Source organism: Venustampulla echinocandica (genome assembly GCF_003357145.1).
Source record: "Venustampulla echinocandica strain BP 5553 chromosome Unknown scaffold_0, whole genome shotgun sequence".
Taxonomy (NCBI): Eukaryota; Fungi; Ascomycota; class Leotiomycetes; order Helotiales; family Pleuroascaceae; genus Venustampulla; species Venustampulla echinocandica.
Genome location: NW_022474205.1, coordinates 1,848,690 through 1,876,150, shown reverse-complemented (window position 1 = coordinate 1,876,150; position 27,461 = coordinate 1,848,690). Strand labels below are relative to the sequence as shown.

The 27,461-nt window shown below is 49.6% G+C and overlaps 7 protein-coding genes across 7 annotated transcripts; 6 read left to right on the top strand and 1 right to left on the bottom strand.

Moving 5' to 3' along the window:
- Positions 1 to 120: 120 nt before the first annotated feature.
- Positions 121 to 3,818, top strand: BP5553_00571 (Tetratricopeptide; the record flags this gene model as incomplete). Its single annotated transcript, XM_032009194.1, has 2 exons — positions 121 to 2,733; positions 2,784 to 3,818. 2 exons carry the CDS (start codon positions 121 to 123, stop codon positions 3,816 to 3,818), a joined length of 3,648 nt encoding a protein of 1,215 aa, XP_031873248.1.
- A 4,184-nt stretch (positions 3,819 to 8,002) lies between these two features.
- BP5553_00570 (uncharacterized protein) lies at positions 8,003 to 8,302 on the top strand (the record flags this gene model as incomplete). The annotated part of the gene is made up of 1 exon (XM_032009193.1): positions 8,003 to 8,302. The coding sequence occupies one exon, from the start codon at positions 8,003 to 8,005 to the stop codon at positions 8,300 to 8,302; it is 300 nt and encodes a 99-aa protein (XP_031873247.1).
- Positions 8,303 to 12,081: 3,779 nt separating this feature from the next.
- BP5553_00569 (uncharacterized protein) lies at positions 12,082 to 14,679 on the top strand (the record flags this gene model as incomplete). The annotated part of the gene is made up of 1 exon (XM_032009192.1): positions 12,082 to 14,679. One exon carries the CDS (start codon positions 12,082 to 12,084, stop codon positions 14,677 to 14,679), a length of 2,598 nt encoding a protein of 865 aa, XP_031873246.1.
- Positions 14,680 to 15,627: 948 nt separating this feature from the next.
- BP5553_00568 (Zn-dependent exopeptidase) lies at positions 15,628 to 17,218 on the top strand (the record flags this gene model as incomplete). The annotated part of the gene is made up of 2 exons (XM_032009191.1): positions 15,628 to 15,703; positions 15,759 to 17,218. 2 exons carry the CDS (start codon positions 15,628 to 15,630, stop codon positions 17,216 to 17,218), a joined length of 1,536 nt encoding a protein of 511 aa, XP_031873245.1.
- Positions 17,219 to 18,362: 1,144 nt separating this feature from the next.
- BP5553_00567 (uncharacterized protein) lies at positions 18,363 to 18,881 on the top strand (the record flags this gene model as incomplete). The annotated part of the gene is made up of 2 exons (XM_032009190.1): positions 18,363 to 18,527; positions 18,588 to 18,881. 2 exons carry the CDS (start codon positions 18,363 to 18,365, stop codon positions 18,879 to 18,881), a joined length of 459 nt encoding a protein of 152 aa, XP_031873244.1.
- Positions 18,882 to 22,998: 4,117 nt separating this feature from the next.
- BP5553_00566 (uncharacterized protein) lies at positions 22,999 to 24,864 on the top strand (the record flags this gene model as incomplete). Its single annotated transcript, XM_032009189.1, has 3 exons — positions 22,999 to 24,628; positions 24,689 to 24,764; positions 24,840 to 24,864. 3 exons carry the CDS (start codon positions 22,999 to 23,001, stop codon positions 24,862 to 24,864), a joined length of 1,731 nt encoding a protein of 576 aa, XP_031873243.1.
- A 370-nt stretch (positions 24,865 to 25,234) lies between these two features.
- On the bottom strand, positions 25,235 to 27,178 carry BP5553_00565 (Uncharacterized protein; the record flags this gene model as incomplete). Its single annotated transcript, XM_032009188.1, has 5 exons — positions 25,235 to 25,553; positions 25,605 to 26,255; positions 26,311 to 26,670; positions 26,731 to 26,997; positions 27,147 to 27,178. 5 exons carry the CDS (start codon positions 27,176 to 27,178, stop codon positions 25,235 to 25,237), a joined length of 1,629 nt encoding a protein of 542 aa, XP_031873242.1.
- Between the last annotated feature and the right edge of the window lie 283 nt (positions 27,179 to 27,461).

Genomic DNA, 27,461 nt, shown 5'->3' with positions numbered 1-27,461 from the left:
CGTCTTTAGCATCTCCTAGAATTCGAACTTCGACACCCTTCGAGCTTGCTTGCGCGCTGCAAGCACCCCAGCTTTCGCATTACATCCTCCACTGACAGTCCGACCGGTTTACGTTTCAAAATGGCGGCTGTTAGCAATGGACATGTCAATGGCGAGGCTAACGGTCTTGCTCCCCTCGTGTCGCCAGGGAACAGAATGATCAGCAAACGCTTCTCAGATATCCCCTCCGCGATCGATATCCCAGTTCAAGGTGAAGGCGACGATGAGGCTGTCGAGGTTGATCTTGAGGGCCCGTTGGATGACCCAACCGAATTGTGCACGTTATTAGAGAATGAGGGCGCGGCCCGAACATACTGGATGACCGTCTCGCTGGCGTATGCGAAGCAGAAGAAAGTCGACCACGCAATCGAGATGCTGATAAAGGGAGGGCAATCCATGAAAGGTGGACCAAAGGAGAGACTCAGCATGCTGACTTGTCTCTGCTGGATGTACCTCTGGAAGAGCAGGGAGGCTCCTCGAGTTGCCCCCGAAGGAATGCTTGTCTCGGAGGCAAGGACGAAGGAATACTATCTCCAGCATTCGACATCAACACTAAATGAGGCGCTCAGAATCAACCCAGCCTTCCCTCCTCTCTACCTCGCTCGTGGCGTACTCCAACTCCTTAAGGCCTCACTTCAACCTCCTTCGAAATCCGCTGCGCCTGGGGCAATCGATCCCGAAAAAGCAGAAATCCTACGCGCCTCGCTGAAATCATTTGAGGACGCAATGCGTGTGTCTCAGGGCAGAAATATGATGGCGCTGTTGGGCAAATCAAGGGCGCTTTACTCTCTTGGGAAGTACGCGGAAGCGCTGGAAGGATACCAAGAGGCCTTACAAAAAATGCCTGATCTCGTTGATCCAGACCCACGAATAGGCATTGGATGTTGCTTCTGGCAACTAGGCTTTAAAGAGGATGCTAAGACGGCTTGGGAACGAGCTTTGGAGATCAATCCCGATTCAAAGATTGCAAACATCCTCCTCGGCACCTTTTATCTCGACGCCAGCGCACATGTTCCCACGAATGGGCCTGAATTTATTCGGCTGTACAAGAAAGCAATGACAGAATACACACAAAAGGCCTTTAAGGCTGACAAGGATCTTCCCTTAACTTGCGCTACTTTTGCTGGATACTTTCTATCTCGAAAGTCTTTGCCAACGGTCGACACGCTGGCGCATAAGGCGATACAATACACGGATGTTAATGCTATTGCTAGTGACGGCTGGTATTTGCTGGCCCGGAAGGAACATTATAGTGATGACTATCCCAAGGCAGTCGATTATTACCGTCGAGCTGATGAAGCTCGGGGTGGTGCTGACCGTGGATATCTACCTGCCAAATTTGGTGCAGCACAGTTATCAGTCCTGAAAAATGATTTTGGTGAAGCCAAACTGAGACTGGAGAAAATTATTCAGCAATCAAAGAACCTTGAAGCTATGACCCTTTTGGGCACTCTCTATGCCGAAGAGGTCTTTGCAAGCCAACAAAGTGGCGTCAAAGAAGACAAGTCTACCGAGTTCAAAAAGGCTATTGGGTATCTCGAGAACGTCCGAACGGCATGGAAAGATCCGAAGAAAAACCTCATCCCCGATGCTTCTGTGCTTCTTAACCTTGCACGACTTTACGAGGCTGACCAGCCCGAGAAGAGTCTGCAGTGCCTGCAACAAGTAGAGCAAATCGAACTGGATCAAGCTGCCGATGATGAAATTCCAGAGGATCCCGAGGAGGCTGCTGCCTACAAAACAACTCTCCGGCAGAATCTTCCACCTCAACTGCTCAATAACATGGGATGTTTCTACTACCAAGCTGAGAAGTTTGATCAAGCTAGAGATATGTTTGAAGTGGGTTTGAGTGCATGTGTCAAGCTACAAGAGAAGCAAGAGGACATTGATACGGATGCTCTTGTTACCACCATCAGCTACAATCTTGGTCGAACATACGAGGCCAGCGGGTTGCTTAGCGAAGCGAGCACCGTGTATGAGGGCCTTCTCGCCCGGCACAGTGACTACACGGATGCGAGGACGAGACAAGCTTACATCGACCTTCGGCAGAGCCCAACTGAGGATGGGCCCAAAGCCATTGCAAAGCTCTATCAAGACTCATCGGCCGATCTCGAGGTGCGGGCTTTATATGGCTGGTATCTGGGACGCGTGCATTCTCGAAAGAGGACTGGAAACATTGCAGAAGATCCTGAGTTGCGCCATTACAAGCACACTCTACAGAATTATGAGAAGCACGATCGATATGCCTTGATTGGTATGGGCAACTTATACCTCATGACCGCTCGTGAGATGCGACGAGAAACAGATCAAGAGAAACAAAAGCGGAGCAATATGTATGTCAAGGCTGTCGAATTCTTTGACAAAGCTTTGCAACTCGATCCCAAGAATGCATATGCTGCTCAGGGCATTGCCATTGCTCTCGTGGAGGATAAGAAGGACTTCAAGACTGCCCTGACAATATTCATCAAGATTCGCGAAACGGTAAAAGATCCTAGTGTCTTTATCAATCTTGGGCACATTTTCGCCGAGCTTCGACAATACAGCAAAGCCATTGAGCATTACGAGGCAGCTTTATCAAAAGACCGGTCTCACGACGTGCAAATCTTGGCTTGCTTAGGGCGAACATGGCTGGCGAAGGGCAAAACGGAGAAGTCCTTGCCGTCGTACAAAAGCGCCCTGGAATTTTCCCTGAAGGTTTGTCACGCATGTAATCGTTTATTAATGCAAAAGCTAACTAAATTTAGGCCCTTGAACTTGCCCCAGAGCAGGTTCACTTCAAGTTCAATGTCGCATTTGTGCAGATCCAGCTCGCCACGGCTGTCTATAACATGCCTGAGCAGCAACGTACGCTTGCTGAAGTTCAAGCTGCTGCTGCGGGTCTTGAGGAAGCCATTGCCTCTTTGGAAGCTATTGCTCAACATCCTCAGACCCCTTACCCCAAACATGATATCGAACAACGAGCAAACATGGCTAAGAATACCATGCGTCGTCAATTAGAGCGGTCGATACAGGCACAGAAGGAGTATGAGGAGAGGAATGCCGAAAAGCTCCAAGCGGCCAAGCAAAAGCGAGAAGAAGAGCTGAGATCCCGTGAAGAAGCCAAGCAGGCAGCGGCAGCAGCAGAAAGAGAAAGAAAGCAGAAGATCGCTGAGGAGAGACAGAAGATTGCGGAGAAAGATCGCGAGCTTACGGAGTTGAGAGCTGAGGATGACAGAGCTCGAGAAGCTGCAGAGTTGACCACCGACAGTGAAACGGGTGAGAAAGTCAAGCGGAAGAAGAAGCCCAGAGGGGGCGGCGGTGGGAAACGAAAGAAGAAGAATATCGACGGAGTCACAGATGATGAGGACAGTGGGGCTGAGCCAAAACGACGCGGTCGTGGGAATAGAAGTGGAGGGGACAGCGACGAGGAAAAGCCAAAGAAGAAGAGAAGATTGGCCAAAAAGGGGCAAGACAAACCAAGCAAGTACAAGAGCAGCGAGATTGTGGTTGAGAGTGACAGCGATGCGGACGACGGTGCTGCAGACGCTGCAAGGGAGATGAATGATGATGTCTTCGGCGATGACGAGCCCACTGGTATGGATGTCGACGAGGAGGAAGCAGCTCCCGCTCCTAGCAAGCGCAAGTCTCGACGGACGATGCTTGACTCCGACGACGAAGATGAAGACGCGGATGTCACCACTACTGCTGGGGCTGAGAAGGAAGACTCGCCCACTACGGCAAATGGTGATACACCCATGCCTGATACGCCGGCGCCTAACGAGGATTCCGACGATGAATAGAGTTTGGCATTGAGTTTTGCTTCTTTTGACAGAGCATCATGAATCATGCCCGTCCGTGCCACGTCAGCGGCTAGAGTCTCAGTTCGTTGCACGTACATTCCGCTGTGACCAAACTTGTCCGGAGGCAGCTCCGGCTCAGGGTTCAGCAGTGGGATCTTGCTTTTCGTGGGGGTGTAATGGGGGTATTTACTTGCGGAACTGGCGGATATCACTTTGTATATAAATTTGTAAAAATATACTCCTTAAAAGGCATAGCAATGAAAAGTCTTAGGATGGATCTGCACTCGAAAAAGTTGTCTGTGGTCATAGCTACATGGTACGGGCCCTTTTGATACTGAATCCAGAACCGTAAAACCGGTGATTATTGGAAACCAAACTTGCCTATTTTGGTTGCTTGTTGCATGATGATGCCATGCGCGTTACCATGTCGTTGGATTTTCCAATGTTTGTTTTTCCAAACATACGCACTGCCCTTTATGTCCGTGCTAGGTCGCGCCCCTTTTATTTCCGCATCCCAGGTTGTCGGTATTTTGCATCGCCGGATCCTATATGATACCTGCTAAGTCACAGGGAGTGTTTGCCTTGCAGTGAAAAGTTTCTTTTTTATTCTTAAATTTGCCGGGTATTATATTTCTTGCTTGTGTTTTTCAATATGGATGACGTCGGTTGGCTTGTATGCTGTAGATTGCTTTTCGTGTGTTTCGGGAAGGTCTCGGTAGCTGCCCGCGGATACGGGGAGGATGGGCTGAAGAGGATGATGGCTTGGTTGGTTTTGAATGCCGGAAAAGGCAGCTAGATACGGGTTAATAACTAGGGTGGAATAAAGGGTATTATTTGGTGTGATAAGGGTTTCTTCTATAAATAAACTAGCTGGATATTGAGTTAGTGGGATTTGGCTTAGGTGGGTATTTTTTGTTTTTCCTTAGCTTCTCTTTTTGCATCATAGGGAACTTCCTGCCGCTTTCCGGGGCCCGAGCAAATTCCAATGTTGCAGCCGTATTCAAGCACGTTTCCCAGGTGGTGATCGTCGGACTCGGGCTTAAGCCATGGTGTTGACTGAAACGCTGGCGGGCAACTCGTGGCGATCTTCTGCTTGGTGGGGTGAGCCTCAACCCAGCTACATGGTATCCTAAGCCACTACTTGCGGATCCTCTTTAGACTTACTTTGTGAATGCATGGGATGTAATATTATGCAGTGAGCGGTGAGGGAAGGATAGGGAAGAGATAACAAGTGATGGGGTGTATATGTGGAGAATTAAGCAGGTGCTCTTCTAGTTCTTCGCGTTCGAAAGGAAATAGAAAGTATTATCTCGGCTTGGCATGCTATGTTGCCCGGGCGCTTCGAACAGTCAAGAAAGACATGGTACTTCGGTTGGGCTCTAGACAAAAGTAGCGTGGGGAGGTCTTAGTTTTCATAGCAATAGAAGGCACAGAATAGGAATTAGTCAAGGCTTGTGAAAGGCAACTTGTGCCTGATAGCATAACGATCGTGTTTGAGGTCACTTGGAAGTTTCTCCTCAAGGGAAGTTGCTTCGACTACGGAAGCTGTCAATGTGACAAGACTATTGTGTATATCATGATTTTAGGAAGTAATAGCTTGTAATGTACTATATGTAGAATGACATAAAGGCCTACTATGGAGTTTATACCTTGATAAAGAGGGGTACTACAGCTCCAAACGTAGAGCATGTGGGAAATATCATTATGGCGATCTTAGCTAGAAGGACAGACAGTAAGATATGTTGATACAGTAAAGTAGCCGCTTTGGTAACTTATATGAATAAAGCTGCGGGGGAGAGCTCATTGTTTTTCGCCTTAAGTGGAAATGTTCTCTTGCCATTGATAGATGACTTCTCTGTCGTAGCAGGTACTGGGGTAACATAAGGTTGCATAGGATCTAGTGGAAAACTGAGGACAGGATGGAATTATTTGGTAAAAACTGTAAAGCCAAGATTCGGTATGTACGAGGCGACGAGAAATAGAAGTGTGAGTCCCAACGAACCCGACAAAGGGATCCTGCGTCAGGTGCAGAGTATCAAGACCGAGGGACGAGTAAGGAACTATTTGACCTTGATCCACTACACGAGAAGACTGTGGTTGTGGTTACCAATTATCGGACAGAGATGGATTGAACGATAATGAGTGAGAGGTAAGGTCTTACAGAAGATCTCACATAATGCATTTCTTCGGATATTTGTGTAGCTAAGAAGGTTACGAGTCTTCGTGACCATGACTTGAGTTACTACGACATTGAGGAAGGAACTGCCCTTTGATCTTTCATATCCGACATCCAGCACACTTATTATTCTCCCGATTGCTCGACATCTCGATATGGCCGCAACCCAATACGACTCTCTCCCGGCAGCGTTTCATAAACCGAAAGCAGATGCACCGTCCCGATCATTGTGCGAGCTGGCTCAGGTCTAGCAACCGAAGGAGCTGTACGCCGCACCAAGTTACGGCCTCACGGGGCAATAGGCTGGGTGAGGAGCATTATGCGCTGGATGCAGAGATCTTTTTTCGTCTACCTGGCCTGGTTAAACATCTGTACTCCGGTCCGCTGTACCATGGGACGAGCAATATCGGGAGAACGCTGCTGCTTGTTTGCGAAACGCGTTAACCATGCAGCATTCGACCAGCCTGTCGACTTCCCCAGTCCCCATTACCTGGATGCGGGTGCGACCACGACGGGAGGGGAGGATCCTCGGGAAGCTGCTCGAGATCGGGATACTCTAGTGAACGAGGCCCTCAAACCGTGGATTCTGAGGCTTCGGAAGATATCGAACTATATAGACACCGGAGTCACGTTGAACGAAGGCTACCAAACCCACGCCTGACGCCAGTGTTTGACCAACACATGCGATGCGACGATGGCACTTTGATGGCTGAATCGGTCGCTGGTAGATGCAGACCTCTATACATCTGGCATCCGGATAATCATTTCGCGAGTCAGATACACTACAGTCCTTACGAGCACCGAATACTGTACGAAATAGGTTCACCTTGCGGAAACTACAGTAGCAATTCCGTTTTCGCTCCGGGCTGTTTTGAAAGTAGGCTTGTCGTTGTCGATCGCTGATGAAACTGACTAGAGCTGGATACCGACTTCCCCAGCCCACAAGTCGTCTACAACGTTGTTCCCAGCAGTATGGACGAAACAAAGGTCCCTCATTAGTGGGCGACCACCCTCAACGGTTGAGATTCGAGTTGTCAAATGTCAAGTGTCAAGTGTCAAGTGTCAATTGCCAAACACGAATTGTCCGAGTACCCCGCAACTCGAGATGGAGAAAGTCCAAAAGATTCCGAGGCAAGATGAACGGGAGAGAAAAAGGAAGTAGAATCTTGCTGCGCCTTCCAACTGAATGACGACTATCATCCTTCAAACACGGCACCGAGGTCCCCTGTGAAGCGGGGATTGCCCTCATGTTCAACTCCTCCCAGACAATTAGAAACAGAAAGTTCTGCCTTCAGTACCTAGGTGGTGGGGCAGCAGTGGACCGTCTCACTACTGACGGCGAGACTTCACAGTACAGGCTTCCGGATGGATGGTCTTCCCAACAGATTACGGACGTACAGGATGTACTACTGCTTGAGGGATATACTGGTAGAAAACGGTAGTACCTTACGAGTATGCATACGGACTCTTCCTTCGTACCAAGTACGATGATGCCCTTTGGAGACCTGTCCTCATGAGCTAGGACTCTGCAAGATCAGATCAGAGCCACCGTGAACCACCGTGAACCACCGTGAGCCACTGTAGACGACTGCACCCTGCACTGAGAAGTTTTCGAGCACATGTACTGAGTCAGCCCATATCACTTATTACCATCACCACTATCATGCCATGCTGCATTACTGACAAGGAAAGCAACTTACGGCTCCACCCAGAAACGCTCCGTAAGAACGACTGGGAGCCAGAAGCTCGAAGCACAATTCGCCAGGTACCGCAAAGATCGTGCCGTCCCGAGTATGCAGCGCCTGCGTCCCGCGTCAATTCCATGAAGATCCCAATATGGATATTATCAGAATTATATCTACTATCCTGGCTATTAATCCTTCACCCAATGGCCCAGTACGACGTACCCGTACGTAGCACGTAGCACGTACCCCATACTTTTTCTACGAAGTCCGCGCCGCTGCTAGACCAGAATCAAGTCCTCCTTCTCCACAGATAACTGGCCGTTATGAGTAGCCCGGCCTTGCGAGCACGACTTGCGTGCTGCTGTACCACAGAGGCACGCCGGCTCAATCGACGAATTGGAGATCTCTACAACGTTATCAGCGCCGAGCAACGATTCAACGATGCTTGGGGCGCGGATGCATTCTGCCCTTGCAAGTTGCAACGTTCGAACCTTGTCCTCTACGCTTTCGGATCTCTAAGAACCGGCGCGAACGAAAGAATGGGAATGGCGTGGCATGGCACCTTGCAATCTACAGCAGAGAATGGCACCGTGGCAGGGACTATCCGTCATCGTCTCCAATAATGGAGCAGTTTCGTCAGGATCCCTCCACGTACGGCGCCCAAGGAGAGCCCAAAGCATGAATTTATTTATTACTCTACTCCGTACGGTACGGTCAACTCGCAGGACTCCCAGGAGAGCCTTCCATCGTCGTCCCTCGGTCTCGGTCTCGGTGACCATCGGGCAAACCGCCGCGGAGCTACACTAGGTCACTACTTCGTAGATAGGAATACTATCGCCTTCTCCTCGAAGTTGGAACAAACAAGAACACACAAAGGGCAGATTATCCCTCACATGACTGAATTCTGCCATCGCTTCGCACTGTCCCGTGTTGTTGCGCCTGTTGCAGGTGGATAATGCGCGGCCTGTAGGGTCGCGAGCCGTCATGCTCCGAAGGGGGCCATCTGTGCGGGAGGTCGCCATTGCTGCGGCCCTCTTGCGTTCTCGAAGGTGATGGAGAAGGTTTCGACGAAAACATAACCAACCACCACGCCTTCCGGCCGCCATTTCTCCATTTCTTTCGCAGGGCTCGGTCAGGGGGTTTGGCTGCCCTGGGCTTGGCTAACATCCCGCCGTCGTGGACAGGCTAACTAACCTCCCCACTGAGTGGACTTTTAAGTTAGTCCATTGTGATACTGTACAAGCGATACTGTGATAGCGACTGCAGGGCCGCTCCGCAGCAGGTGGAGCAGGCCCTCCAGTTCTCAACTGCTGGAAACTGTGGAGAGGTCGCCGAACAAACCGCACTCAGTACAGTGCTGCCGCCCGCGGCCACCGAGATGCTTGTGGTGGCTTGGAAGCCAAAATTAAAAACCTTTCGAGGACGGAGTGATCAGCGGCGTCCACCTGCTCGAGCTTCATATGCCGAATTTACGGAGTACAGAGTACTAGCCGTTAAGAAATGCTCGACGAGCCAAAGACTCAAAGGCCCCCGAGTCGAGTTCCGACTTGTGTGCTGTTGTACTCGTGCGTACATTATGTCCCTCCTGGCCAATCTCTTGGGCGTCGCGATCTGTTTTTAGCCCAATGGGATCGACGATGAGCGACTATTAGGGACGCTTGGTTCTAACGCTAAAATCCAGCGCCTGTCGGAGGTTGAAACCGCGATGTACGATGTACAGAGTAATGTTCCGCACCAAAAGCTATCACGACGTAGATTGGGCACACCGCTACGAGATCAGAGCCGAATAGAAGCCCTTCACTCATCTGCGGATAGTCACAATGCAGCCATACTGGGTCCCACCACGGTGCTGTCAGAGAGAAGGCATGGTGGGCCCTTACATGTTGCTGAGTACTACTTACATACCACGCATAGTACGTACAACAGAGGAGGACTGTAAGCTAGCGTGAGGTACGAAGTACAGTCCCCAACTACCGCACTACAACACACTGTAGCATGGCGATGTACGAGGAGAATTCGGGGTTGGTAACCCGCGAGGGCCAAAGGATCCCTTGGTGTTACCGCAAGAGGGGACTGGCCGACGAGCTGTCCGGAGCAAGGGCAACCAACAGATTCAACGCAGGTACTGTACTCATTCAGCCGCTACGCAGATGTCATCTCAACCCAACGTGTTGGTACTGTACTGTACATTTGTACGAATGCAGCACAGTACAGTTCTGGAATCAGTACTCGAGCCGGCTGCTTGCGCGACAGTGTCCGAAGACTGATATTGACGCCGCTATTGCGCCGACGCGCGATATTGGTGTTGGTTGGTTATGAATTTGCTGAACAGAGATGATCATAGTCATAAGCTACAGCATCTATGCAAATGCATATGATACCGGTATAACCCATCTTGTGGTGGGGGGGGCCGACTGCGGCACTCTCTGGCCTGGCCTGACAATAATACTCGAGTAGTAAATAATAATAGCAATAATAAATAACAACAACAACGATAATCACTAGGCACCTACTCCGTACGAGGTACGAAATACTGGAGCTCCTCGTACGACGAACGGAGGACGGAGCTCCTACCAGTGGGCGCCGTTGAGGATTTCCTAATCAGGCGTCGTCTGCCGGACCACCACGCCGTTCAGAGGCTTCAGAGCTTCAGAGACCGCTAAACACCCTCTGGAACAAACTACCACGAGCTACCACGTACTCCCGGGTCCCTATGGAGCCTGCTGGCGACAAACCGACGGCCTTCTAGAGACTAGATACTGGTAGTGACCACAACGTTCTAACCCGGAATAAGTTCTGAGTTCCAACAGCTGGCTGATCCGGGCTCGCTGAGACTGCTTGGGTTCCTCGTGCCTTGGGCCCTGGCGACTCGACGAGCATCCAAATCTCCTCCGCCGTCCCACTGTCCCCACTGTTCCAACTGTCCCTGGATCTCCCCTGAATAGTCCACTATCGCCAGAGGACTGCCACCGACTGACACCACCGTCTGGCAGGTGCCGCGGCGGGTGAGTCGCAGCAAACCAGATGTCCCTGCTTGTGTCGCCTGGGAACCCGGGGGGGATTTGCGAGAAGTGCTGTATGTACGTGCTCTTCGTGCGCCTCCAACCACCGGAAGAGTGAAGGGCAAGCCAGCCCAGGGAAGTTGGAACTACTCACGACACTCTACTCCTACTCTGGCAATGGGCTTTCTGTGTGACCGCCCTGGTGATCGAGCAGGAATCAGGGCCCCCATCTCCGTCACGACGCCTTCCTTCCAGCGGCAGGGATCCGGCTGGGCATTATTGGAGTCTTGGACAACCCTCCTCGACCCCTGAGAAGTGCCCCAGGGATTGATGGGCCCTGGTTTTGGGATCCCTGGACCCATCGAGCAAGAAAGAGTGCACAGTTCATGTGGCTATCAATGCGGGTTCCTAGCAACAATTACAACATAACTGTTCTTCCTGCTTCCCCTGGCGGCCCTTGGGAATCCGTTGCCCTCGTTGTTAACTTGTGTTGCCGCTTGCTGCTTGCTGCCAGCATGAAATATATTATCATCATTTCTTTGCTGCAAATACCATCTATTCCAGCCACACTGCGCTTCTCCTCTCCTCAAGGGAACTTGGAGTCTTGGCCCGAGATCCTTTCTACTTAGCTGCTTCTTGCTCTGTAATGCTGCATGTTTCCCTCGGCGCATGACAGACGAGCTCCAGGTTCGTTACATCCATGGTCAACATCACCCACGAGCAATCCCTCTAGGCCCGCCGCCCAACCCCGTCAGACATCAGCAACGCTTTTTCCCAAGTAGGACCTACCTGCACCATTTCCTGCTCGTCGTATTTGAGTTTTACTTCGTGGGCACCTCTGCTCATATTAACAATCCTTACTTGCTATATCTCCTGGTACGTCAATATTCTTCCCGAAGCTGTTCTGGTTATGTCCCAATGGGGACTTTGCGACGGAGACCCGTACGGCGAACTTGTCAGCCGTCCGATCTTGGGGGCTATCTCACCGTTTCACGGGGAAGTCCTCTGTGATCCGAGGCATGATCGGCCATATAATACAATCATTATATGCAGAAACTAATCCGAATATTCTAGCCGAGCGCCCTTCTAGACGGAAGAGAACGATATCAGCCTCCCTTTATGTCGTCGGGTGCCTTGTCTGGAAACCACTCTTAAGTGTATTCTTATAACCTACAAGAACAGCATTTACAGAGGGCACTCTCGTGGCTGCGGCGTGTGTGATATTAGCCTACCGACGCGTTGAGCCGGCACGCGACAATCCCGCAATACATAATTTTCCCCCGAAAGGTGTTAATATATGTTGTTGGGTTTCCCCTGCGCGCCGTATAACTTGTCAGGTATACGCTGCTTACCAACCCCTCTCTTGTTGTGCTGAGAGGACCACGGGCCTGGATTCCACAATGTTCAGCTTTACTTCATCTCCGACTCAAAGTGCGTCAACTAAGAAGTCTTCCAAGAAGGATATTCTCTCGAGTGTAGCCAACACCGAAACATCATCGGCACCGGACTCTCTTGAGCCTGCGATCGATGGCCCGCCCTCCTCGGAACGCATTCGCGCCTACACAGAGCAGATGAAGAGAAGCTCAATCTTCGGCAACAATTCAAGAACTGAGACATTATCTTCCTCATCTGCATCGTCTTCATTTGTCTCCCGCGATTTAACGTCCGTTTCTAGTGATGGCTTGACTTTATCGCGAAAGTCTTCTAGCAGGTCAAATGCGAGCAGTATGCCGTCCACACGCTCAGAAAGACCTGAAAGTGCTCAGATATTCGGATCGATATTCTCTCGAGGTGGAAGGAAGTCGAGGAGGAACAATTCTTCGTCATCCCTTGCACTTGGCGAAGGTATCTTGGAAGAAGGATCAGCGAAGGATCGTTATTATGGCAAAGGGCACAGTTCGCGGAAGGGAATGTCTGTCGGTTCTGTTTCGCTGGGGCCGGAATCACAGAGACGACACCTTATATCAGGGCCGTACAACTTCCAGCACGTCACACACACAGCTCAAGATCAGCTACCTAGCTTACAACGCTCCAACCCCACGGAATTGGTCTCGGAGTTTTCTACCCTACGAGCGTCTCAAGCACCTACAAGTGGCGAGCTGAAAGGTATCAGAGCACAAGACCTACACTTCAACAACTTTTCTTCCGAAGCGCTAAGTGCTCCTTCGCCTGAGGTAGAGTACTCACCCGTGCCTCCCATTGAACAACGCCAACGGGGTGTTTTGCGCAAGTCTGTGCAGCCGCCTCGAGCTCAACGTTCAATGTCATACGCAAAATCACATGATAACCTAGGAAACCCTCCTCCTCGACCTCCTCGTTCTCCTCTCTCGCCCACCTGCCCTCTGGAACTGCCCGTGAGAACCTCATCTCGGGCATCCACTCGGATCTCATCAATTCTATTTGATGCGTTCGACCCTCTGGCTAAACCGAACGTTGAGCGGGCTCACCGCAACCCAAGCTTCAGGCGTCCTGCGCCCTTTGCTCCTCCGAGACCGTCGCCGGCGCCTTTGCTATTCAGTGAGCAGCAGATGGAATATTTCCCAGACGATCAGGCTTCACATGCCTTGACAACCCCAGGCGACGAGGCTTGGCCTTTGACGGCCTCGCCATCCGGAAACTTTGGGTTTGAGCTTGCCGATGTCCAAGAAGAGGAGGAAGTAGGATCAAGAAGATCTCGGATATCTATCGCTAACTCTGAATTGAGACAATCTAAATCAGTCCCTTCCCTACGACTATCTTACGAGGCCCACGGTCACTCAGGAAACCGCGTATCAGCAATCTTGGGCCTTGCCCCATTGGAAGGTGAATCTTCTCAAGGGAGACCACCCCTATCGCCTGGTTTCCGTTTTGGAGATGATGATGATGATTCGTGGGAGAAGGACATTGACTACTGCTACGAGCATGAGATTGAGGCCGACTGTGATTATCAATGGGGCCGATGCTCTGGAGAAGAAGAAAGAGCGCCTGAACAGAGCCCGTCAACAGGCATGGAATCAGCCCGTGTGGAACCGCAACTTGAACTGCCCGTTGAAGAGGATGACCGCTCAATCTACCAAGGACGCTTCCGACCATCCTTGCTTATCCCTTCTACATATGATGTCCCAGAGCTGTCTCCTATGTCCAACAACTCTGCGGTTTCGCCGGACCCGCGTACACCGCAAATCCACCTCAATCGACCCAACCACGGTCGCTCTACCTCGCACGCATCGTCTTTCAAGGAGTCTCATGGTTTCCACCTCTCGCCCACGCTGCTCATACCAGCTGACTTTCAGTCTCAAATGGAACAAGATGCTGCTTATGACGACCATTTTAGCAACAATCAATCAATCTCTGCAACTATATTTGAGCGAGTGTCTTACAACACTTGTATCTCACCGGTCGATGAGAGCTCCTCCAGCATTGTTTCATACCGATCGTCAAACCTCTCCCATGACTCTACACGCACCTCTGCGACCAACTCCAGAGGGAGCCAAGATTCAATGGGATTGCTATCTCGTGCTGCTAGTATCAACCACGCACACCGGAGTATTGGGTCTGCCTCTTCGCTTCCTGAGCTAATTCCATCAATTATCCGGAAGCCCGTAAATATTCCAAAAAGCGAGGAAGTGGGTGCAAATCTCGCAACATTGAACCCCGCAGAAGATATGGTGATACAGAGTGACCCCACAACGTCACTTCAGCACCAGCATAACAATTTGCTGATGCTAGATATGAAGATTCGAAAGGGTGTTAACCATTTCGCGCCCGCAGCTCTTCCAGTTGCGGCGGAAGTGGCAGATGAGATCGGGCCTCTGAGTTCGGTCGCAGAGTTATTTCCTGCCTTCCCTCAAGAGCAGGTAATCGGAGGACAAGCTCATGGCAGGAAGATATCGGCTCCCATAGTGAGCCAGACTGTAAGGGAATTCAAGACGCGACCAAGAGCTGGAACGTCTGCTTCGGCCGCGAATATGGTCGGAGGCAAGAAGAGGGGGAGCTATATGTTGTTCCCTCAAATTTGAGAATGCAAGAATGCGAACGGAAATATGGATTTAATGGCGCATTGGGAAGGCTCCTTTTAGGGGGCAGACGGTGTTGTATAAGGATTCAAAATGGTGGGATGGTGTTTTTTTAAACTTCAATGACTTGGTACGACACTACGGAATTTCTTTTGTTTGTGTGCTTTATTTTTGGATTCTGGACAGCATGGAAAAGCTTGCAATTTGCGGCATTAGAAGGGAAGGGCTGTACTATCATTCTTGCCATCATTCATGATGCATTTCTTTTACACAGGTGTTGGCATACTTGGGTTGGATCCCGGCTTGGAAAAACGGAAAATTCTACGGGCGGATATAGAGACAGGCGGCACAGGAGGATCGGGATACGGTATGAATAGGGGGTGGGTGTGGTACATAAGGAACGGTCCTAGGATAGATAGGACGATGTACCTAGGTATGTTTGTACAGTGTGGTCGATAAAGGCCTTACATGGGGGATGCATTGTAGGATGGAGGATGGATCAATGCCAGGGAGGTGGATTATTTGATATGAGTCTCTCTTATCTTTATAATGGAAGTGCTTGATCATAAACTAGTTCACCTATGGCAACCGATACTTCGTGATACACTGTAGAATTTCTCTGTCGCCTTGGCCATAAGAGGTACGAGCACAACGAGGATTGATGATCGGCATGAAATAAGTCGGAAGGGGCGAATTCGTACAACGTCGTCGGGCGTCCATTGGCTTGGATGCTGGTATGTTTGTGGTTTGTGGAAGCTGTATGCTTCAGCCTTGTGACTCTCGGGCGTCGCCCCCGCCTTCCCACGGCCACCACAGGAAGCTAAATACTCCCTGACAACACATCAGCAGAAGCTCTAAATGCTACCAAAGACGGTGTTATTTCTTCGCTTTACCTGCACCAAAACATTTAGAACATTTCCACGATCATATTCAAGTACCGCACCAGCAAGAATGAAGACCACAGGAATCTCCGCCACCGCTGCGAAAGCTCCCGACTTCATCGATTTCGTCAACGCTTCCCCAACCCGTATGTCTTCATCCAAGCTTCCAACGTGCTATCGTTATCTGACAGTTCTCTCCAGCTTACCATGCTGTTCATTCGGCCATACAGCGACTATCAGCAGCCGGCTTCGAGGAGATCAAAGAGCGCGATAGCTGGTCGTCAACACTGGTGCCTGGCGGCAAATACTACCTAACAAGAAACGGCTCTTCGATCGTCGCCTTTGGTATTGGCAAGAAATGGAAGCCGGGAAATCCAATTGCCATGATTGGCGCACATACAGATTCGCCCTGCCTGCGACTTAAGCCCGTGAGCAAGAAGACGGGAGCTGGGTTCATGCAGATTGGGGTGGAGACATATGGCGGAGGGATCTGGCATACATGGTTCGATCGTGATCTCAGTATTGCTGGAAGAGCGATGGTTAAGGATGGCAATGGGAATTATATCCAGAAGCTTGTGAAAGTCGACCGGCCCATCCTGCGCATCCCGACGTTGGCGATCCATCTTCATCGTGCCGCGAACTTCGAACCTAATAAGGAGACGGAATTGTTCCCGATTGCCGGGCTCGTGGCAGCTGAGGTCAACCGGACGGGGGGAAAACCTGCGGCTGATCAAGAGACAGAAGGGAATGATGAATCATTTCGACCGCTCAAGGTCCTCTCGGATCGGCATCACCCATATGTTGTTGAAATAATTGCAGAGCATGCTGGGGTGGACGTTGAGGATGTTGTTGATTTTGAAATGGTTCTATATGACACGCAGAAAGCTTGTCTTGGGGGAATCAATAACGAGCTAATCTTCTCCGCTCGTCTGGACAATTTGGGAATGACATATTGCGCTGTGGAAGGCCTCATCGAATCTCTATCATCGCCTGAAGCCCTCGACGATGAATCCTCTATTCGTCTCGTAACCTGTTTTGACCACGAAGAAATCGGCAGCACATCAGCACACGGCGCCGCGTCGAATTTACTACCGGCTGTCCTTCGAAGACTCGCTGTGCTTCCTTCACACCAAAGCTCTGGCTCGGATAAATCCTACGAGAAGATCTCCAAGGACGACGAAGTCGACATATCCACTGCTTATGAACAAAGTCTTGCAACTTCGTTTCTTATCTCTGCTGATATGGCCCATTCCATCAATCCGAACTACACTCAAAAATACGAGGCTGACCATCGCCCGGAGATGAACCAGGGAACAGTCATCAAGGTCAACGCAAACCAGCGATATGCAACAAACTCTCCTGGCATTGTCCTGCTACAGGAAGTTGCTCGTCGGGCCAACCCAAGCCAGGATTCTACAACATCTAGCGGGGTGCCACTTCAACTCTTCGTTGTCCGCAATGACTCTCCGTGCGGCAGCACCATCGGACCCATGCTCTCTGCGGCTTTGGGCACAAGGACTTTGGATTTGGGTAATCCTCAACTGGCTATGCATAGTATACGGGAATGCGGAGGGGCGTACGATGTTGAGCATGGTGTAAGGTTGTTTGAGTCGTTCTTCGAGCATTTCTCGGAGCTCGAAGCTAAGATATTAGTTGACTAGAGGTGTGACTTGATTGACAATGATTTAGCACTCTCATTTTGCAGATTCTACGCGGTATTTCTAAACAGCTAGGAGCCAGGATTCTCCAGCCTAACAATAATACACATTCCTTCTTGTCCCAGCTTGATGCCACTTTATTATTGGCTAGGTAGGCTGAGAGTTGATTTTATACATCCGTTGGTTTTCTCTGTTAGAATGATTTGTCCTTATATTTGAGCCAGGGGTTATTCATTCCTCTGTTATGTTAAGGGGTAGATGATCCGAAGTCGAGATATCGCCGAATGCAATTTACTCGCGCTATTACTTCCTAGAACATCTTCTCCTTTCTACTTCAAATATTTTAGATTTTACTATCCTACTTGATGTAAAGATTGCGGCGCAATGGAATCCCCTTCTGTTGAACGAGTTGCTACGTTTGGAAATTTGATATAGTTATTTTGGCCCCGTATATAATGCCTAATTTTGACTCAAAAGGTAACAATCCTGTCAAATCCTTTCTTGCTCCCTTACTAGCAGAACTCAGAATAATTATGCATAAATGCAAGAAAGCACCTAGCGTTTCTATGGGTCAATTGTGGAAATTTGCACCGCGAGCTCTATTCACTATCCTCGAGTCGATGCCAGTGTGCACAGTCAACACCGTGAAGTAACTATGCGAGTGGCTCTTATAAGGAACTAAAGCGGTAGTTCCCGCTCCAAATGCTAGATAGGACCCTAGGGTTTGGAGGGCGAACCCTTCTTTTTATACCCGGAGGGGTAAAGGTTAAAACGAGCAAGTGCGGCCCTGGTGTGGATTAGACCTGCCCTAACAGTCCAAAGTCGCGGTAACGAGAGCAAGAACTAGTTATCGTGAGATCTTGTGAACGTCATATTTACGGTTTTGCCGTCGGAGGGGGACCGGAGAAGTATAAGGTTGCGTCTCATCAGCTCTTGCCGACTTCTTCTCTTCATCTCTACATACTTCTCTCGCCTATATCAAAACCTCAGGAGCTTTACAGTTCAATTCCTTCCATTACTGGTCCAATTGAGGTACTCAATAATCCTGCCTCTAAACTACTACACATTTCTCACCACACCACAACTCGTCACCCCTTTAAATCCTCGCACTTACATCTAAAACTTACTCCTGGGATATTCGCTCAACATGGCCCCTCAGCTTGCAACCAAATTCAAACAGTCCGGCACCGGCCAAGCTCTCAAAACCGCTAAGGAAAAGGTTGGAGATAAGCTGCAGGCCTCCATCAAGCTTTCCTCGGCGAGGAAACTTTTCACCAAGCTTCGCAACAGATCAAAGCGCCCTCAACATACGGTAGCTACATGCTGTTGTTGTTTTATACTGTTTTCCAATTCCTGTATGAGACATCCTCAGATCGCGTCTGTTGATATCGACAGGATACTTACTGCTGTGGCTTTCGTCCACTCCCCCGATCATCCGAAGACGTTGGAAGAATGGTCAGACGCGGGACAATTGCGTGATAGAAACGCCGTCACGCTGGCCCTTTTATATAAGGGTGGTGTTGCAGGGGAAGAATCGATTCAGCTTTGGCTCTCAGATGTAGAGAGTGCTCTGGAGGTCACTGACCTCGCTCCGCCTGAAGAAATATACCCGACCGGGTCTCTGGTGCTAAATGGGGTCCAAGTGGCTTTGAAGAAACACGATTAGATAGGTTAAATATTTGGACCATCGTGGGAAAACCAGAAGCAGCAAAAGGCTCAACAACGGACACGCCATCAGAGAAATCCGACGCTTGCTCGACCGTGACCTCGATATACGGGCTGTGTGATGGCCCTCACCACCCAGAAAATGTTCACGCTTATAATAATGCTGGGCCTATTCTGCCACTTTACCACTATGCCCTGTTCCCTACAAAAGAAGCACGGATATCGCGGTGCGCATCGATGCGGAGGCAGTGGCCGAGGATAGGTATGCCCCGGTATATAGCTTGGATCAGGCGGGTTCTATGACCTTGTAGCGGCCATGAATCCTGGCACTGGATGCGACCTATATACGGCTGAGGTATTTCGAGTTAGCATTGGACGGGAATAGTGGCACGAGATGGTAGAAGGGGGGCTGAGTTTTACGGGAAGAGCGAGAGCTGACTTGTATAGTTACACCACAAGGCTGGGTAAACTCTCCTAGCGGTCGTGGCACCATAGATATTATTTACTCTTGTCTCACTACTATCTTTCTCTGCATTTGGTCTGTTCTATGTGTTAATATTAGTCCACTTGAAGAAAGCCCTGTCCTCCAAATACTCCGGAAGTGCAAGGCAGCGTTGCTTTGCATTATTGGACCAGATTTTCTCCTGTACCTGGCTATAGGGCAGTGGGAGTCTGCACGCCAGTCCTGTCGGGAATTTCGAAATGGCGGATACACTGAATGGACGATGAGATACGCTTTTTTTGCTGATATGGGTGGCCTCACGGTGCGAACCAGCGATGGAGTATCTTGGCCACTTAATGCAAGGCAACTTTATTACATGATACAGCGTGGATTCATTACGGAGCACATAGTCCATGACAAAAAAATTCTTATACCAGACACCAGCATTGACGATAGAAACAAGCAAAGCGTACTTGTTCGGGTGATCACCGTGGGGCAAATACTCTGGTTCCTCGTTAGCTGCATAGGTCGTGCGTGTCAACGACTCGCGATCACAACATTAGAGCTTACGACAATTGGATTTGCAGTAACAACGATCGGAGTGTCAATCTTTGGTTTTACAAACCTGCCGACATCTCATGCCCACAATCTCTTGTCATCAATGCAACAGTGGTAGATATACACACAAATGCAGGTCTCGATCATTCATACGTTTGGAACGACACTCCACTCGACTTTCTTGATCCAGAGAGAACATACTTCGCAGTCGCGTGGCGATACTCCCTAGCATACTTCGCGCGCTACGCCTGGTGCCAACGGGACAAACGAAGCCTATTAAAAGACGGGCCGATGATAACTTTCCAGCCATTTCCTACCGGGGCACAGCTATAGCTATCGTGGCAGGCATTTTCTCATGGGGAGTCAACTTCGTCGCATGGAATTTTTATTTCCCGTCGTTAATTGAGTGCTACATGTGGCGTGTCTCTTCAATTATCCTGATCAGCACGATCACGATTGGCGAAGTTTATCACGAAATACTTCTCAACTTCTTCCCTAGCCTAAAACAGCAAGCCTGCGACAAATTTACACAAATGAAACTTGGCGACATGAATCATAGTACAAAGGAATCATCACGGAAGAACCTTAGCGAAAGGTTCTTGAGGAAGTGGAAGCTTTTCACACAGTGGCTTCCGAACAACTCTGCGAACCATAACCCGGCAATGACTATACCATTGGTTGTTCTTATTCCGTTTTTAGTATGCGGCGCTCTATATAGCCTTGCAAGAGCCTATATTCTACTGGAAGATTTGATCGCTTTCCGAGCGCAGCCTCCCGATGTTTACAAGTCTGTCGACTGGTCTAATTTTCTGCCTCATATCTAAACCCAGGAACGTGCTGATTTTACAACAAGGATTGGGATCAGCTTCGTCATAAAAAGGCCTAGGCGAGGGGGGGGGATTCAAGCGAGGGAATAGGAGAAAGGATGAGGGGGCCATTTTTCTGACTATTTCAATGATGGTGACAAGGATTGGTGCCAGGAACGCTTGATACCAGAACAGGATGCCGAGGAGGAAGACGTGCGGGCTTAGCAGTGTGCTCAGTCAGTGTGGTATAGATTTGCTCCTTCAGATGTCGAGTATGAGAGGAACGAGGGCGGAGAAAGGGCGGCTTTGAAGGAAAGAGGATGGGTACCACTACACCCCAGGGGCTATGCTAGAGCTGTGATACTAAGTCGATCAGGTTGACAATATTGGCGTGTGTATTGTGAATGATCTAGAAGATACGGGTCAGCAAAGGGATCCCCGAGATGGAACTACGTGACGCTTTTCAAGTATAGCGGATGATGTACTGCACTTGCTTTCCCGAAGGTCAGATAAACAAGGCACAAATTAATATTAATATTTATAATGTCCTCAGCAAGAAGCCTTGAAGTGCTGCACTACGTGATATTCCGTACCCGAAGGTCTACGAAGACGAGTTGGAAGCTCCTATTCTCTAACTCCAGCATCATCATTAGCACGCTGGCATAAGTCCCTCGGAAGACTTTCCAGCCCTTCATCGAAGCTTCTTTCCCTCACTTGGTTCCACCTCGCCCGCAGCCAGAGGTTTCTTTCTAGATACCAATACATACCGAGCCGCATTTTTTGTAGATGTATCCTTCACCAGCCACTGTGTTTATGAAATAAGGCTTGAGTCCCAGAAGCGCGATCACAGAAAACGTGACGTTGGGTGTTGTGGAGATGCAAGCGAGCTGCCAGCCCAGTTGGCAGCCACTAACAAAATGTTCGTTCCGCCCCGATCTCGACATCGCCCATCCCCAACATCACAGCTGCTCTCGTCCTGTATGAGCCAGAATTGGAAGCTGAAACATTGATGAGATTCGCGGGAAATGCATCGAGACTACTGGATTACGATAGTAGGGCTCGAAAACTCTCGGTGTTCCCTTCTAGGCAAGGGTTCACGGTCGCACCAATTTTAACGTCTACATTTAGTCTTTGTATGGATCTATGGTTAGTTCCTAGCCTTCCAAGCATATAATGGATTGAATCGCGATCTCAAGGTCTTTTCCGAGACCCGTGTAAAGTACATGGCAAGGAATTTTTTGTCACAAGTGGACAGATATATCGCTGGCGGGAAACCTCTCCTCACCCCGAAACTTGAATTTCCTTCTACCACCAACTTAAGCCACACACTATTTGTACGGAAGATTCGTCGAGTTTGATATTATTTATTTCAACGCGAGCTTATCCTTTTAATTGTCTATAACGCCATGTAGAAGGCGTTTGAGGTGTCACAATACCCCTAAGCGAACCTCAACCTCCAGGGAGGAGACACCACACCTTCAGTCAGTCACTAAAGGTTTGAAGCATAGGTCTAAGTTGGGAAAGTTTCAGAACTCGTCTTTTAAGTTGTTCTTAGCCATTCGCAACCATCCTTTTCGGCCTAGAGAAAAAGCCCTCGGCCTTCATCGAGGCCGGCACGGGACCGGGTCTCGTCGGCTCGGCCCCAGGCGAGTCCTCGTGCACAGAATGTTTCATGGCCACTCGGGATTTGGAGAAGGCCCACGATACTCAAACAAAATCGTTGCGTTATTCTTGATTTTCCAAGTCGTCATTAGATACAGCCTGCCTTGTCCCTTGTCGGATGTGGCTGAGCTAGCATTGCTTTAATTCTTGGTTTCCAGGTCCTCATTAAGGGAAGTGGTGCCGCGGAACTTCCGGTACTCAAACACAACATGTAAAGGCTCCGGTAGGGCGTACTGCTGCGCCTCTGCACTGGCATGGGATTGGCTCGCGAGCCACATATCGGTGACCGGAAATGGTATCTTCACCATGGGTACTAGGCTGTCTGCTATGTAGAAGCTGCATTGCCACCTCTGATGGTGTATGGCGAGCCTCTCTCATTTGCGTAGGCAACTTACAACTGTTGGTGGCTATATGAAGCCTTCTCAATTATACTTGATCACGAGGCCAGGTGGCCGCCAACTGGCTGCCCCTGAACCGGTATATGCTTAAGGTGAGGTTTTCTAAATAGTCGCGGTGGTCGCCATTTGGATAAATATAACTACCATTTTATCTTATAACGATTCGTACGTTGATCACAAGTATTCCTACGAGTTCTCCTCCATATTGCTAGCTTTAATATCACTAGGGAAGTTACTTATCATTGAATCGCCATGACAGCTATCCCCGATCCGGAGTCCCTCCTCGATGTCTACCCTGGTGAAGGAGAGTTTACCTGCGTTGGGACTACACAGAAAGGGGTTCGATGTCGGCAGTCCTTCATTGCACGCCGTGATCTCCGGGAAGCAGAAGATGTGTTGGAGACACTTTCTCAACGTATATATCGCCCGGAACATCCCACTAGGTTACTTCCTATTCTAACACGGCTTGCGGAACTCACGCTCTGCCCTCGTTGGCATCGATTTGGACGCCTATCCCAAATAGATAGGGTTGCCAATAGGTGGCTTATGATTATCCAAGACTTGGATGATACTAGAAGGGCCAACGAACGAACTTCCCGCTCTTCCCGACCCGCTCCAAGAGCATCCTCTCATCAACCATCCAGCTTAGCCTCTTCTCAAGCCGTCAGATCTACTCAAGTAGAACCAATAATGCCACGACCTGCTCAACGGTCCATATCACCCTCGCCGTCTCAACGATCTCGAATACTGGCTACTCGTCAAGTATCGATACCAGCAACATCTCCACTGCTATCGAGGACATCGGCGCCTCTTCGTCGGTCTTCACCACCAAGCTCTCCTCAAGTATCCACACCACCTCGACCTCCTCGAAGATCCACGTTACCTCCACCATCCACGCCTCCTCACAGGGCCCCACAGTCACCAGCAACTGATCCAAATGAAGTTCAGTCCGACACAGTGCCTGCCCCCGCTTCTCAGTCAATGAGAAATGCAACCCGTCCTAGTCCAGCCCAGCTTCCAGCTACAGCATCATCATCGTCATCATCATCATCGTCTTCAAACCATTCTCAGACTCCACCGGAAACACCCGTCATGGGTCCACAAATGGATTCAGGTCAGATCCGCATCAAAGTCACGATGTCGTCCGGAGGACATGATCGATCTTCTACAACTATTGTACAACGGTTCCACGGTGAACCTCTAGTCCTAAATGCTACCATCTCTCTTACCCCAAGCCCTCCCGGACAAGGGGCCGGCAACCTGACTGTAGATATCAACAACGATGGTGCTAGTTTCCGTCAAAATTCGACCCCTTCGAGAGCCAGTCGCAGGTCCCATACGGGATCGGCCACCCCCTCCGTATCGAGCACTAGCTCTTCTAATCAAAGCTCTAGGGACAGAAGATCACAAAATCCCAGTGTAGAGTCAGGTCCCCCCTTCCCAGGAGTGGTTGACCCAGCACAACTATACATTTCGCCTCCCCAAAGCCCGCTTGCCGTCCCACCTGGGTCACTGTCTATTTCGTCAGACTCGGAACAAGCAGCTCCAGCCGCAGCCAATACCCCCGACTCTTGGGACGCCATGTCTCTTTCTGCCCCATCTCCACCTGCATCTCCGAGAGTTCTCGCATGGGCGCAGGCAGTCCCACCCTCGCCTGGCCGACCTTCCCCAAACCCTAGGAGTCCAGTACAGCGCCGACCTCTCACACAGCCCTGCCCTGTATGCTATTTGGAACTCACTGATCCTGAAGATACTGTATGGTGCCGTAGTCGCTGCGGTCAAAATGTATGCAGGGATTGCTTTGACACCTGGAGTGCTCATCGAGCCGCGAACGGTCTCGCACCACAATGTGTATACTGGTATATAACCCTGTCATCCCTTGGTATGAATGTAATGCTAATGGTAGAAATAATTAGTCGATCACAATGGTTAACTTAAAAAGGTTATGGCAAAGGTAAATTTGGTGCCGTCTATTTACTGCATGATGATTCCTGGCATGAAGAACAGAAGCGAGTCAAGTGTGTAGGAGCTTGATTGTAGATAATTTTCTTTTAAATGTCCCTTTCGTTGTTTGCTGGCTCTAATTTCTACAGGCGTTGGGTGGATACTGGCGTATAGTTTTCAGATAGAGCAGGCTGTTAGGCAAGGGTTTACCTTCGAGATTAAGGGGTATGCGTTGTTTCTCGGTATTGTCGTTGGGATACGGTAGGATAGGAGTTTATAATAGAATGATGGCATGGGTAGTACAGGGACACATATATCCGAGTCATTTTGTTAAGGTTTATATTATTCCCTTGGGATAATAATAAGTTGTGTCATCTCATCGTATGCTGTCCCATAAGCCCACCCTCATATATCACCCATTGCTTTACCGATACCAATATCCCAACCCAAAACCAAACCAGCCTAGAAAATAACCATAAACTCCGTGCCGCGCCCTATCATAATTCATCCTGCCTCCCAGCTTTCACCCAGCATTTTCAACTGTTCATCGCGCTCTAACCTCTGCGCCGTATACACCAGCACTGCCAACCCCCAAGCCGCCAGTCGAGATAATTCCCCATGCTAATGCAGCAGCCTCCCAGTCTCCCTCTACACATTCATCTCCTTCCTCTAGCCGATCGCCTTCTATCGGGTGGTATGGCGCATCATTAACATCGATGCTAGGTATCTTAGGAAGCTCCTTCGCTATCAACTGTCCCCGTCGCCTTAGACGGGAGGCGGAAGAGCTACTTTCATCAGCGTCAGGCGAAGCACTATTTTTCTTAGCACGGCCGGAACGACGAAGGGATCTGGAAGGGTCGATTCTGGGTGGTTATTAGTATTATACTAGCAGGAGTTAGGGGGCCAGAGCTCACGCTTTTATAAATTCTCCTGCGTCTTCTTTCACAGATATAGCTGTAGGAGCAGCATCTTCGATTAATTTCTTCGTAGAGGCCCTGGAGGGTGCGCTTGACCGTAGCATTTCCCTTACATCAAGTCCACGGATGCCAGCCCATATTCCGAGGCTTATGCCAGAGAGGAGAACATCCCATCCAGCGGCACTGACTGCGGGGTGTTCGCCAATGGCACCCAGGAGGCGACTTACGGCCGTAGAAGCGCGGTCTAGCGCAGGATGGTGTTCCTTTTCAAAGGGATGGAGGAGAATATGCCGGTAAGAATAGCTTGCTGGGGCGTTGGAGAAGAGAGCCACCGCTGTGGCTTTGAGGTGTAGGATGGTGGAAAATATGGAGATGGTTTGGAAGAGAGTGGTGTAGGTGTTGTGGGCGGAGTGTGGATGGGTATGAATAGATCCCCATCTTGTCGGGATTATATATGGTAGAGCTAAGAATGAGAATGGTAGAGCCCGGGAAAGATAAGATATAGTCATGAACGAAGTGGTATTTGAGGCGAATGGAATGAGAAAGATGCAGGCGAAGTTGGCGAGAAGAAGTGCGATATAAGGCGCTGGCTTTGGAACAAATCCTTCGGGTTTGGTGGGAATGATCTTCCCCACAAGTTGTGAGTATCTGATAAATAATAGTCAGCTCAATTGAACTAACATCGAGGGCTTCATCACCTGACCTGCTTGATGTGGCCGGGATAGAATCTCTCGTCATATCCCTGACATTTTCAGGAAGCGGAACTGGAGTAAGTAGAATGGCGAGAAAGAAGAGATTCTGAGCGTATGATAGATTGGCCAGCTGGGAGAGGGCCAAGAACGCCCATAGATTTGAGATGTTCCGTCTTCTGCCCTCAATGGCCAAGAATATGCTCCAGGGGACTAGGCCAAGGTTGATTTGCTGGCCCCACCAGAAATACCTGTACTTCTCTGAGATAATTTCAAGTACATCTTGATAGAATGAAGTATCGTTGAGCCATCGGATTAGATGAAGTCTCCCTGGATGTTCGCCTCCGCGTAATGCTCCTTTATCTCCAAACAGACTGCATTATGTGTTACTTTCCAATGTAACTTAAAAAAAGTGTTCAGTAATGATTGCTAACCTCCCGGGAAGATCTACGCCTCTTTGGGCTGCCCATACACGATACGATAAGCTGCTAAAGGTAAATGCGGAGAATAATGCTACCGCGAAGCTTGCAAGTGCTAGGGCGGAGAATATCTGGATGTGACCACGCCGTAGTGGCTCACGATGCCTTGTTGCAGAGGAAGGCGTGAGAGCGAGATAAGATCGATATATTGTTCTTACAGCAACGAAGGAGAGATATCCCATGAGGAATACGTGAGTCGAAGCGGTCGCAGCGGGTATCAGGCTGTACGTCATCAGCAATCGCCAGATTAAGGTCCAGGGTCAAAGTGAGGCCAGGGATACAAGTCATGTACTTGCTATACAAAAGTCTAAAACGAAAGAAATATAAAGCCACGCGATAATAGCCGTATACATTGAAGGAGAATGACCTACCTTGGAGACGAGTGGATCTCTACTGGAGCCATGATCGCATTTACTTGTGCTCGCTGAACTCCGTTTGCACTTGGTGGTGAGTTTTACCGTATAGCCAGTTTTGGAAACAGAGCTAAAAGGCAAGAAGGAAGTTGTCAACAGCTAGTCAAAAACCCACAACAGGTGGCTTTCAAATAGGCTACCTGTGAAGCCGATACCTCTTGAGTTATGTCCTGGGATCTTGATTGAAGTCCAGCTAGGATGATGCTCCTTGCTTGGACCCGGGAAGGAACGACAGGAATTGTGGATACCACCATTTAAGTCACGTGCAAGCCA